The sequence below is a fragment of the Octopus bimaculoides genome, chromosome 19 (assembly GCF_001194135.2).
Source record: "Octopus bimaculoides isolate UCB-OBI-ISO-001 chromosome 19, ASM119413v2, whole genome shotgun sequence".
Lineage (NCBI taxonomy): Eukaryota > Metazoa > Mollusca > Cephalopoda > Octopoda > Octopodidae > Octopus > Octopus bimaculoides.
In genome coordinates, this window is record NC_068999.1 from 22,163,609 (window position 1) to 22,178,246 (window position 14,638).

The 14,638-nt window shown below is 34.4% G+C and overlaps 1 protein-coding gene across 3 annotated transcripts in view; it reads right to left on the bottom strand.

Moving 5' to 3' along the window:
* The window catches only part of LOC106872948 (tyrosine-protein kinase Src42A), a 203,506-nt gene that overhangs the window by 6,492 nt on the left and 182,376 nt on the right, over positions 1-14,638 (bottom strand). For 2 of the 3 annotated variants that reach the window (XM_052974675.1, XM_052974677.1), the window contains exon 6: positions 2,042-2,226. In XM_052974675.1, the coding sequence (XP_052830635.1) occupies positions 2,042-2,226 (185 nt within the window). The remainder of the gene's footprint in view (positions 1-2,041; positions 2,227-14,638) is intronic. The other variant, XM_052974676.1, reaches the window with a different exon arrangement.

Sequence of the window (14,638 nt, forward strand, 5' to 3'; positions counted from 1 at the left end):
CTAGGCCTCCATACTTGAAGCATATAAAGTTGCTAATGTGCCAAACGCTGCCTCAGTTTTAGCAAGTATTCCACTTTCGAACAACACTGTATGTTCCTGCATTTGTGAAATGACCTTTTATACTGATCCCAACTTCACTCCTCACATTTTTTGAATTTACCCTTCACATTGTTATATTTCAACTGTACAGCTTTTTTTTTCCACGACTCAGTAACTTTTTCTATTCAATTCTATCAAATAAAGCTTTCTTGAGAAACATGTGCATTTGCAAATTGGTTTTGTTATTGGTGTTCTCAGTTATTTGTTCTCTGTGATGTCCCTTACAACAACGAAAAAGGAACTTTCATTGCAAAGTGAAAATGATACTAATATTTATGAGTAGCAGTTCTTTTATAATAAATTTAAAATTTGAAGTAGTCCATAGGAAAAAATTACTTATTTTGGTGGTCCACAGCAAAAAAAGGTTGGGAACCCCTGCTTTGGAACAAAAGGGACCAGCCATAAAACTTAGTGCAGAATAGGGAATGGTCACAATATGGGTAATGAAAGGAGAAAACAATGAAACAGGAGTACTTAAGTAGAGGTGGTACAAGACCAGCCAGCTTAGAAGAGAGACTGCTGCTGTAATAATGGTAGAAAAACAAAAAAAGGAAATAGCCAGTCTGTCGGCCAGAGGTTGAGGTGTGTGCAAGAAACTTCACACCAATTAGTCAAGTGAAATTTCTTTGAATTTAGCTCTAGATGTCTGTATGTGTAACAGCAGTACTGTCCCAGATGTAAGTGTTGTATGCTTTGATAGGTCTTTCCTGAGCTTTGTAAAGCAATAATAGCATTTGTTAGGTCAAAAAGTATTTTTTAGCTCTGAAAGATGAAGACTCTTCGTTGTGCTGCAGTTTTGGCTGTGTTGAGGGTGTGTATTCACCAGGCAAGATCCTTAGTGATGGTGAGGTCAAGTATTTGTTGTAAATTCGAGGGTCCTAGTTTATGCTGTTTATATTTAAGGTTGGGTAATATTTCTTGATTTGTGTTATTGACAATATTTTTGTAATATTGAAGGAAACATGATTTGCATTAAAGAATGTTTTCAAGGGCCCTGTTAGTTGTCTGGATTTCACATGGATGACATTTAGATGTAGAAGGTTATGGAGGAACAGAGAGTAGATATCAATTGTTTTGGAGTGGACATTGTTGGTGGTGAGCGCAAATAGATTGTTAGTGTTCAAGTAGATAGAATGCGAGGGCAAAACTTAATCTTGGGCTACACCAAAATTGGTAGTATGAAGGTCAGAGACAACTGCATCACCACATGCTATGATCAAACAAAACCACTGGCCAAAGAGATAGGAGTCATTAGGCAGTCAGTTTTGCAAGGTGATTTGTATGCTAGACACAGCTGAATGCTTTAGTAATGTTGCATTTTCTCCATTGTTAAGCCTATTTCTGTATGTTTACTGCTTCTGGTGGTAGCAAAGTAGCACATGTGGAAAAACTACATTGTACAACTGGTATTTAAGCCATGATCATCCTGTCTCTTTCTAACACATACTCAGTAAATATTTTTCACTTTTAAGACAATAGGATATTATTTGAAGATTTAGCTGCTAGCTGTAGCAGGATGAGTGACCATGGAGAAAGTGTGCCAAAGAGATGTCATTAAAACTGTTTATAGTTTTGTAAAGTATACAATTCCTTTTTCTAGATGAAACTCTATTTGACAACCAAAAAGATGATGCTGACAACAATTTCTTAATTAGTTTATCAATGATGTTTGTGTTATATAAACAAGATTAATTTTTGTAAAGGAAGAATCGACACTAGTACATCAGTTACACATTATATTGACACTGGAATTGTTAATAACACATAAGAGTTGAATTTAAAGAAATGTGACAACAATGTAAGTAATGCAGAATATTAAGCCAGCTACCTATCATTTGCAGCAATGCCACAGTCAACAAACTTGATCAAAAGATTAATTTATTTTAGACAGTTGCATTGGTTACAGTGACAACAAAAATAGAATCAGAAATATTTTACAAACCTTTATTACTCTAGCAAGACCAAAATCAGCAATCTTTACTGTGTTGTTATCGCCGACAAGAATATTTCTGGCAGCCAGATCCCTATGGATGTAATTTTGGGATTCCAAGTAAGACATGCCGCTAGCAATTTGAGCAGCTATGTCAATGAGTTGCGGCAACTTCAGTGTACGACCCTTTCCTACAACAGAATAAACAGATAGAACAATAGAGCAGGCTACCAAAGAGAAAATTTATACACAAAACCAAATTCCAAAATCTAAATCAGCAAACAGCATTGACCAATGTAAGAAAAAATGTGTGTTAAAAGCAAAAATATACAAGTATGAAGCAAAACTGTCAGACAGGAAAGCATTGTAAATGAGGGAAATACAAAGCAACTTAATTCATTCTCAGAAGTGATAATATCAACAATGATATATATATATATATATGTATATATAAACACATTTACATATTGTTTAGTAATGCTTATATATTCTTGCTGTTAACAGGAAGCCAAGAATTTGGTAGGGTTAGTGACTAAAACTAAGCTTATTTGAATTAGTCAAACACAGACTCTAGTGAATACTACTTTTGATTTACACTAAGTAACATATCTTTTAAGCATTATATAATTCTCACTTGCAGATCACGTGTTATTCAGAACTATAATTAACTTAAATACAATGTAAACTATAGTGATATACATTTACACATGTAATATATGATCACAGCTCACCTGCTGTCTGAATAGTTGACAATTTATTTTCTATTACAGCTGCAGTACTACATCACTTTTTCTTCTATCAGATACAATCCCCTCTCAACTAATGTAATGTATGTATTGCGTTGTCTAATAATCGTGGTGTATTGAATGTATGCAGCATCTATGTTGGTGACAGTGGTGTTGGATGTGTATAATCTATGTCATGAATGTGTGTAAGGTAGTGTGTATGAGGGGGTACCCAAAAGAAACCAGAATTTTGCAGTATTATTTTATTCACTTAGTTTTACATTGTTTACACTTTTATCACCTTCAAAGTATTCTCCATTCGAAGCAATGCATCGTCCAGACACATTTTCCACTGTTCAAAGCAGTGCTGGAACTCTTGTAAAGTGATGCCTTTTAACACCTCTGTTGTTTTTATCCTCACCTGTTCCACATCAACAAATTCTACAGCACCAGTTTTCATCACCAGTGATGTCTTTCGAAAAGAGTTCCAGATCAACTTCCCACTGTTCTTTCAGTTCACAACACACATTCAGTTGTGACTGCTTTTGATCTTCTGTGAAGAAGCAACGCACAGATTTTGCTGCAACTCTTTTCATGTGCAATTCCTCGCTCAAAATTCGTTGGCAGGAGCTCCAGGACATGCCAGTCATATCAATAAGTTCATCAATTGTTAGGTGATGGTCTTCCAAGATCAATTCATGAATTTTCCTGATGTTTTCACTCGTTCGGGAGGTTAACAGACACTCTGAACAAGGTTGGTCTTTAAGCGATAGGTGACCATTCCTAAAGTGTGAAAACCACTTGTAAACTTGTGTTTTGTTCATGGTACAACATCATTGTAAGCTGTCTGAAGCATGACAACTGTTTTGGCTGCCATTTTCCCCAGCAGAAAACAGAATTTCATGGAAGCAGGCTGTTCCTTTGTTTCAGCCATTGCAAAAAATCGACAAACAGGGGAGAAGCACTGCAAAAGAAGTGGCAGTAAGACTTCACTTGATGACACTGGTCTGCATACTGATGCCTGAGGGTGGCTTCTAGTGGCAGAAGCCTGAACTACAACAAGCTTGACCAACACAGAACATTTCTTGGTTACTTTTGGGTACTGACTTGTATGTAATATTATTGAAGATATGTAGTGTAGTTTCTATGAGGTGTTGTTGAATATATGTAGTAGTATCCTTGTTACTGTTGTTTAGCCCCTGGTCAGTTCTGATCAAGTAGACCTATAAATCAAAGGCACACCTTTCTGTGCTGGGAATGGTGGGACTGTTCAATGTATGTACTGTGGTATCTATTTGGTGTTGTTGAATACTGTGCAGTCTGTGTTGGTAGCTATGCTGTTAAATGTATATACTGTATAACCCATGATGATGATTGTGGTGTTATTAAATGTATATATTACAGTGTTTATATCATCGTTTGGCCCTCAATTCAGTCTAGATCAAAGAGAATTATGACCAAAAGCATTCTAGCTGTGACCACCCCACTTTTTTAACACACACTTCAGACTAAGAACCATATCATCCAACATGTCTTTCATGAATATAATTTAAGAAAGATTTGGCTGCTATTTTTAGCAGGTAGTAGCTACTTTGATAGTAGTGTTGTTATATGTACTGCATTATCTTCGTTATCATTGATATTGTATTGTTGAATGTATGTACTGCAGTGTCTATGCTAGTGCTTGTGATGTTGCATATACGAGACATGTCTATGTAGTGTTATTGAATATATATTTATATACTCATTTTTAAGTTTATCTCTATAGATTTTCAATAGAATTCAGAGCCAACACTGCAAGTTACAATGTTTCATATACAAATATGTCTATGTAAACAATGTGATCAAAGATAGAAAACAATAGGAAATGGGTGTATGTGCATATTTCAAGAATTATTGCTCTTTCATCAGCACCACACCCAACCCATCAACTATCCACAAACGCATTACTTAAACACCTGCTAAGTTTAGCGGTGTACTGTATTGTCTACATTTGTGACTGTGTTGGTCTTGAATGTATTGTACTGCAGAATCCTATACAACATAGGATGGTAGTGTTGATGTAAGACTGTTACGTGTATGTTGATGATTGTGGTGCTGCTGAATGTATGTACTGCAGTGTCAACTTTAGTGATTATAGTGTTGTTAGATTCTTTGAACTAATTCTTGATAAAAAAATGTTTCCATTTTATTTTTCAATTTTGTAAAGGATTTTTTTTCCTATTTTGTTCAGAGATATGTGAGTGTGTGTTGTTATGACAGGCAAGTTGGCCAAAGAAATAGTTTGTGATGCAGAAAATGATGTCTGATTTGGAGACTTTGTAGTTAGCTCAGTGAAACATGGTGTGGGTTGCTTCTAAAGTTTAAAAAAAAATGCTTAGTTATGATGTAATTGCAATTTTTGTTGGAGATGGTAATACACACACACACACACACAAATATATATACATATGTTTATTATATTGATGAGTTTCATAATTAGTACTTTGCATTTATAGTGTCCTGTCATGTTCTTTCAGTGTCTGAGTGTTTATTATTATTTTTTTTATGGTATTTATGTTCTGGATGCATTATTTTACATATTTATGAGATTTCCACCAAGAGTCAATCTGTCGTAGGTTCTTCGGTCAGGTATAGTAATGGAGTGGATTTGTAGCACAAGCTTTTATATTGCTGCTATGTGAATGTTGTGTGTAGTGTTAAAGTATATTCAATTTCATAAAGGCGATATATTTTGGGTCTACAATGTCTTTAGCTTTTTATCTGTTATGGTGTTATGCTTTCCATTGGCTACTGTGGATAAGGTTCTGTATGTGTGGATGTGCTTGGGTTTTTGTAGGTCGGTTATTTTTATTGTTGTGTGACTTTATGTTGGACCTAATCAAACAAACTTATGATCAAAAGAATCCAGGCTTTGAGTATTTTGTTTTGTTTTTTTCTCTTCACTTATAAACTTGGTGTCACAAAAAAAAGCATCTAGTATACTTTGTAAAGAAATTGGCATTAGGAAGGGCCATAGTAACTTTGCCAAAGCAGACACTGGAGACTAATACAGCCCTAAGGCTAGTCAGATCCTGTTGACCCATCCAATCCATGCCATCATGGAATACAGACATTAAATGATAGTGAACGTAGCTTTCACTTAATTTTCCAATGTAGTCATTTTCAAGATAATAGAGCAATATTTGAGGAGGGCTTGCCGAGCAAACAACCATATATAGGCTCCTACATTGACTCATTTGCATGTTTGTTAGTTTTACTGTTGTTGTGGCTGGAACTTGAGACTTTAGCAGGATGAAAATATCAACACTTCTGTGGTGTGTTCTGTTGCAATTGAAAGTATATTTCTGTTCTTGATGCTATGTGTTGCTTGTTTGTAAATGTGCGAGACTTATGGTGCTGGGGTGACTCTTTTTGTTATTAACTTGAGATTCTCTTTGTTTTGTGCACAGTTATCACCTCAGAATTTTTCCCCCTATGTGCTGATCTATTTGTTTTTAAATGTTAGTGTTTCATTCTTTGAAAAGTATTCCAGCCATGACCATTCTATTTGCCGTAGCATACAAAGAGGAGAAATGGGAGATCCTGGCAGGAGAGGATATGCAACTCATTACTTCAGAGAACCAGTCTATTGTAACAAAGACAGAGAAGACAGCACATCTGTGGGGCACATTTTTAATGTGCTGCTGAGAGTTTCTTTGCCAGTCAGTTGAATAGGTTTTGTTATAATATTGTTTAGGATACGTATGTGCTGTGTGGGAGCCATACTCTATTGTAGGTCTTAAGTTTCATAGATGATCAGCAAATAGAGTTGAAGCATTGACTTTTGAGGGTTTTAGTGGAGTGTTGTCCGTAACTAGAAAGGATAACACACAAGACTGTTTCCCTGGTATGAGCAGTGAGTGTATATTTGTACTGTTGAGACTAGACTGTCTGTTGAGCTGGCACAAGGTACTAATTGGGTATTAATTGCAGTATTGAACAAATGAGAGGTGGAATTCCTCTTCAATGGAATGCCAACCAATCACAGAGTGAATACCAGTAGTAGAAAACTAAAAAAGATCTTTTTTCTCAAGTTAATTTGATAAGGATCTTCTTATCCTATGAGCTGTGGGAATAAGAGAAGCTGAATTGGAGGCGATTTAGTAAAATATTGAATTTGAACTTTTACAATTGACGGTTGGTGCGTGTGTGTTGGGGGGGGGGATAAAAGCATGAGAAGGAATTCCAGAGAATACAAAACCAAGGAGGAAAGATTTGGTGAGTCTAGTATAGTTCCTAAGCAGTCAGAATAGAAGTAGGTTTCAGTTTAGGTGCTATATAATTAGGAAATCCAGGGGAGCCAGAACCATTGCAGGTAAAAGAGACAAAATACAGATCATTTGTAATTAAGTGGTTGTAATCTGTTGTTTGCATTAAAGTCAACAAGGACAATGGTTTAGATAGTAGTAAAGCTTATTTATTTTATATAGTGATTTTTTAACACTAACATCATTGGTTGATCATTGATTTTCAGTATTTCTAACAGTAAGACTGACAGAGTGTTTAACCCAAGGTAAGGGACTTTGTTGGAAAAGAATTGTTTTTCAGTTTTGCTTTTACACTGCTGTTTATGTTCTCTGCCAATATAAATCAACAAATGGTACACAGACACTCCTAAATACATATGATGAATTGTCATGCAAGTTTCTATTTACCAAATTCCACTCAAAAAGTACTTGTTGACCTGGAGACTTGCGAAAGTGTAGTGTGGTAGAACTGAACCAAGAGCTACAGGGTTGTAAACTATAGTACTTAAACAGAGTCATGCCTATACCCAAGTATAATCAAGAGTATTAGAGGCAGCAAATTAATGCTTTCAATAATATAGCAGTCAGAGCACTACAGCCTATTACCTATCTTAATACAATTACTTCCATTATATATATATTATATATATATTAAAATATATATATAAAATATATTAAAATAATGTTAAATTTAAGATCAATTGGAAAATTTATCTAGTTTTTATTGTTGAAAGACAAAGTTTATCATATTATCAGTTTTTTTGCTTGTCCTATATTTAATTTACTTAAATGACTAATCATGTTATGTATCAATCATGAATCAAATGGGAATAGTTAAAATAACTAAAAAAAGGTTATTGTTCTCACCTTAACACATAACTAGTTGAACACACACATAGACACACAATCATCATCACCATCATATATCTTATTCTTATAAACAGAAAACAATTTGTTGATACTTTAAGTAATTTTGAATCATTTATTTATCTTTCAGCAACACACTACAACTCAGGTTATCTGATGTGCTTTCTTCTCTCTCTATCACAACTACAGTGGCCTACAAGAACTAAAGTAGTGACCCCAGATGACAACAACATTCTGGCAGGGTTATTACAAGAGACATTCTCTTCATTGCAGTCCTGGTAAAAGGAACTTTGCTTTATTATTATACCTTTGGGGTCTAGACAACTCCCTGCTATAGTCTTTATGGACCTGGCCTCTGTAGACACCATCAGCATGCTGTCTGATAGGCATAGCAAGCAAGGAGCTCCTAAACAGAGTGGAGAAAGAGTGTGCCAAGGCTGGTGTTCAGTTAACCCTTTAGCATTCATATTATTCTGTCAAGTGTAATGCTTGTTTATTCACATTGTTTTGAATTAATCATGCATTATCATATGGCTTCAAGGTTTTGATGACGTGATTGTTTATCTTTAGAATGACAATGTAGGGTAGGTGTGAGATGTTGGATCTGGTCAGTTTGAACATAAAGGAAGTAGAATACTTTGGCTGGATATGGCTGGTTTAAATACTAAAGGGTTAAATGACATGAAAACAAGGTCATTGCCAACAATATTCTCCCAGACCATCCAACAAGAGGCACTGCTTTGCAGTAAGTCAGAATTCAAATACCTGAGATCATGGGCCAATTTATCAGACAAAAAAACTCATCAAAGCGAGGAAGGTAAAAGCATAAAAGGCTCTGAATGACATGGCCATATCAAGTTCAGCCTCAGTGCAATTGTAGAATCTGTGATAGCTGGACCTTGATGATTACCCTGCAGATGTCTCTGAACGGATGCCATATCAGGATGTGGCACGCAGTAGTTAACAGTAAACTGAATGAAAATGTTAGCAACAATCATCTGTAGAGGGGGTTACAAAGGATGAGTGAGAAAATAGCAGTCATAAGAATGAGGCTGGTTTATTGTTGCCGGAGACACCAGATGATCTTTACCAGATCTGGTACTATGGAAGCCACCACATGGGCATAACAGCAGAGGTGTTCTACACCAACATTCAGGGATATATTAAACTGGAGAGCTAGTAAGATGCATGGAAGACCAAGGTGGCTGTAAGCACTACTGGAGGACATGACTGAGGACTAAATAAAATGGGCATATAGTTCTATAAAGTATAGTTCAGTTCCTAGTAAACTAAATTCATAATCAATTTTTTAATCTAGCTTCTTATTTTCACTGATTCCAATTAATATCATCAAAACTTGCATCATGTATAAAGGCAAACTTAGGGAATTTATTTAAATTTGCATTGATTAGGTTCTTGAGAATGACATGAGCGTCAAAACATCTGAAATGCTTTGTATCTAGGGAACGTGATGATGGTCAAATAACTTGGAAGAGACACTCTTTTATAAAAGTGTTTATTGTAAAATTTTATGATTATTGTGGAGTGGTGTAGCATTGGACAGCTTCAGTACAAATTTAAACTTCACATAGAATATAGATGATATATTTAACAGAAAGACTTGACATCAAGTAAAGAGAGAAATAGAGATATTGTACTGATAAGTTATCAAACTAGAGAATCAGAATAAATTACCAGATTGTTGCATTGTAAGGTGAACATTTTCAGAAAATTAAACAAAGATTTCAGATGGATTTGAATGAAAATGTAAAACTATTACATCACTGACTAACAGAAAAAAAAAGGACTATGAAATTAAAATGGAAGACAACTTTTTGTTTAAAAGTGATTAACAGTAAATTTTGGTAAATTTTAACGATGAGGTCACAAGACAGAACATTAAGTATTAATACTATTGTTTTGAAAAAAAAATGATTGCACTATTTGTTTAGTGGGTTTGTGAAATGAAACAGCCCATAGGCATTTTTTTAAAGCTAGTTACTCTGACACTCTTTTTCCCATTATTTTGCAAACAATCTGTCTTCAATAGAATGTAATATATGTATTAGAATGTTTATTAATAAACATTTTCAGACACACTGGGCTCATGATTACTTTAATTACTATAAAATAATAAATACTAATAGACCTTCACGTGAACAGGAAGAGAACAATAACTAATGTGAACAAAGAAGAACAAAACAATGACTTGGGTCTAGGAAACAGTAAAATGAACGCCTTTAGAGGTAACACTGATAAAAGTGATAAGAACTATTTTTTAATTTACAAGGAAGACAAGAAAAGCCAGTGAGTTCAGGTTTAGAGCAGAAATTGAAGTCATTTTCATGCTGAGAAAGTAGCTATAAGGCCAAAATTAATAAGGGATCCTCTCAACTGTTGCTTGACCTGCAAAAAATATTAGCCAGATTCTCTTCAAATCATATCTTACTGTCTTAAAAACTGAAGGAAACATTGAACAATTTCTTCCTGTATATACAAAAATTGTGATAGTTGTCACTGAATGCTTTTGGTCTTGGATCTGTTCAGTAGGACTGACTTGGGTTGAAAAATGAATAGAAATATGATAGTAAATAGGAAGTAAGGACCAAAAAATCTTCTTTTTGGTATCATATTATTCAGAATCAAACTCCACACCCAGTTTTTCCGATATAGGATAACTTTGCATATTGGGTTGGATTAGATTGAACTTCCTTATAAAAAAAACATTCTAGCCTTCATTATATGGACCATCGTGAGGTGATCTGTTGCTTTTTTAAAAAAACCTCAAAAAACCCAGAACCCCCCCCCCCAACTTGCAACAATTTTTAGGACAAGGAATTTGTTAAGGGAAATTTGAAAATCACACTCAACAGGTGAAGCAAATATTTTCTCTTCATTATATCTGAGATAAAAGTGATTCAGAAATACTTAAAGAGAGGAATTTCCCCAAAGAAAAATTTGATGGGAGAAATTTCATTAATATTAGATACATTTGTTCATGGTTGTAAGTATTTCACCCATCTACAACAGAAATGGAAGTGTTTCATTTCTCACTTGGTCCCAAAACAAATATGTCAGATGGCTTATTCAACCACAGCTGTTCTCAAAGAGTTAATAGTTAATTATCCAGATAGTGTGTGTGTGTGTGTGTACAAAATGTAAATTAATAGTTTATATTGAAAACTTCATCAGAAAAAAGTGGGGGTGTTTTTCAATTGCCTTGTGTTGACATAAACCAAGTACTAGACCCCTTGAACTCCAATGAGTTCTCAACACTTTATTGCTTTTTTACCTTTACCGTTTTGAACAAATGGCCAGGAACTTTTCAATTGTTTAGAATACACACTCATACTTTTTATTTGGAGTTGATAAAGGTGCAAGTATTCATATATGTTCAGGAATGAATTTCAATGTACCATATATACGTGTATTAGTGTATGTGTGCATATGTATGTGTATAGGTACATTTGTGCATATATATATATATATATGTATACACACACACACAAACACATGATGTGTGTGTGTGTATAACATCCAGGGTGTTTGGGCAAGAGAGTAACTGCCATGTTTTAAGTCTGTTTTGTTATGTGGTAGGTGTTATAACAACTAGCTTACATAGTGTACTGAGGCCTAACAAATAAATAAAAAGGAAAGGGAGCCTTCAATATATAGATTTAAAAACATAACATGAAGGAGAGAGAGAGGGAGAGAGAGAAAGAGATAAGTAATGAAAGCTAAAAGGCACAAAGAGAGAGAGAGAGAGAGAGAGAGAGAGAAAGAGAGAAGTAATGAAAGCCAAAAGGCACTGCATCATTTTATAGGAGGGGATGAATAATAACAAAGAAAGAGATTTACATCAAGCTTTCACATACATACAGGATGTGACTGACTCACCAGGCTCATTATGGAAATTAACATATTCTCTGATCTCATATTCAGTCGAATAACACATTTTTCACTGTTCATGAGAGAGAAAGTATGTACATCTGTGTGTTGTGTGTGGAGAGAGAAAGTGTGTGTGTGTGTGTGTGTGTGTGTGTGCGTGTGTATGTGTGTGTGTGAGAGAGAGAGAGAGACAGAGACAGAGAGAAGTAAAATTATATATATATATTTTTACGTGTTTAAGTTTTAAAATGAAATATGCAGTTACAAAGAGTGCAAACATGATAAAATAAAAATGTGAAAGCTGGTGGAAGTTGAACCCATATCTCCTTGGTGGGACTTAGGTACAATGTTCACTGTATTACATCAATAGAATCAACCTCCCACATTAGCATCATTAAAACTCTGTGTGTGTGTGTGTGTAATAAAAAGCTAAAAAATACTACATATTGAGTTTTTTTTCACACACACACAAATGAAGGGGAGAGAGTCTGTGAGTGTATGTGTTATAGAGAATATAAAAAAAATAATGAGTTGCAATTTTGCACTTTGGGATATATAGAACCATTTCCAACACCCTTTTATTAGCAAGAACTTGATACTTCAATAGTGTTGCATGAAGAGAGTTAATGGAAACAGCAAACCCAGTATAAACTATTTAGAAAACATACCTTACATTTCTCAACAGTAATGTTTCTCTTTGAGAAGTAATTGAAAGATGGACCAAATATAGAAACCAGTACATAAAGGATCAAAGTAGAATCAGTGTTAAGAACTAGATTCTTGAAACTCTCTGAATTTTTTGAAGAAAGGAGGGAAGAAGAAATAAAGCAGCCTTATTTATTGATTTTCTTATTACTACTGTGTTCTTTATCCGATATCAGGGTTTGCCTTTTAATAAGTTAGTAGCTTCAGCAAAATAGAGATAGGGCTTTTGTGACTTGGCTCTTGATTCCCACCTGTAAGCTATTTCTCTTCGCTTGTGCAATTAATGCTCTAAGGAAAGGAGGCATGTGTATCACAATATTTCTCTCCTCTCCATAAATCAATGCACTGAGATGTGAACGATATGTCTGATTGCAAAAGGTTAAGCAATTGATTCTGTGTAACATTCTGGTGCAGGGAATAAATATTTAACCTTAACATTAAAAAAAAAACAAAAAAACCTTTAGTCATAGCAAACTGGAGAGCAGAGGATGCAAAAGACTGCAACTGAAAGAGATTTTCACTGTAAAATTATTCAATAACTACTATTTTCATTGTGAGATCATCAGCACTAACGTTACTGATTTATTAGCATAGGATGAGTTCTGTCATGTTGACATATCCTAAGGATACTACATGCAGATTATATTGATGCTCTAAATCCCCAATGAGTTGACAGTGTGTATATTATAAATACAAGGCTTATACAATTAGTATTGACTAATTTATTTTAATTTCGTTTCTGTACCTTACATAGGTGTTGTGATCAATATGCAATTGCTTATGGCTTCCAGTTATTTATTTCAGTCATTCGTCTGTGGCCATACTGGGGCTCTGCCTTGAAGGGTTTATTTGAACAAATTGACCCCAGTACTTATTATTTTTGAAGCCTGTTACCTATTCTATTCATATCTTTTGCTTAACCACTAAGTTATAGGGACATAAACAAGCAAGCACCTGTTGTCAAGCGGTGGAGTGAGGGGAAAAACACAAACACACACATATATAAACACATACACAACAGTTTCCATCTACCAAACCCACCCAGAAGGCTCTGGTTGGCCTAGGGCTATAGAAGACACTTGGCTAGGGCTACAGAACACACTTGCAAGTTATCATGCAATGGTGCTGAACCTGGAACCATGTGGCTGGGAAGCAAAACTTCTTAGCACATAACCATGCCACTGCCTGTGATCTATTCTTTAAACAATGTGAAACAACTAAACATTATTACAAAAGGGAAGCTTACATTTGAAAATGTTACATGGAGAAATTGAGAAAATTGACTCCTTTTATTTGCAAAAGTTTTAGTAGCAGAAAAACAAATGAAAAACACTCTTTTTACGTCATAAGTTCTGATGTTAAATAAGGCCCCAGAGGAAGTTAATACTTTATTGTTAGGCAATTGGCATAAACAAATCCAAAAATCTAATTTGAGGATTAATATATAGTTAATACCCGTTTGACTACAAAAGAATGCTGTTTTTTAACAAGTCACCACTCCATATAATTGACAAGTGGTTGAACCTATCTAACCCATCCTATAATTACCAGGAAGATAATAACAGTTGCTATATAAGTACAATTAAAGAGGAGGTAATAAGCACAAACATTTTATCAATTTAGAAATGTGAATATAATAATATTAGTACATGAGTAAGCAAACATTTTAAAACAATATTCTAGCAGTGTTTCATACTAAGAGAGATAAACAAAAGTTAAAAGTTAGTAAACCAGTTCCAAGCTTTTCAATATTGATGGAGGAAAACAAAGTTAATGAAAACATGAATAACAAAAACTTATGTTACAACATCTTTTCAACAAGTGAAAAACTTTCAAAAAAAGCCAGTGAAAAAGGTGAAGCAAAACAATAACAAGTCATCTTTTTTTTTTTTTTTTGTTCAAACTGCATTTAACAATAATAATAATAATAACTTGTTGAAGTTTAGATTAGTTCTCAACAAATACAAAATAGCACACTTACCATCATAAACTGCAATGTTAACTAACAATTAAATATGCAAAATCAGGACAAAAGATAAAAATAAACTAAAAATTAAGATTAAAAAAAAAAAAAGAAAACCATTATTTAATAAATCCCCAAATTTGACCATTGTGAGATGTTTGAATCATCACTG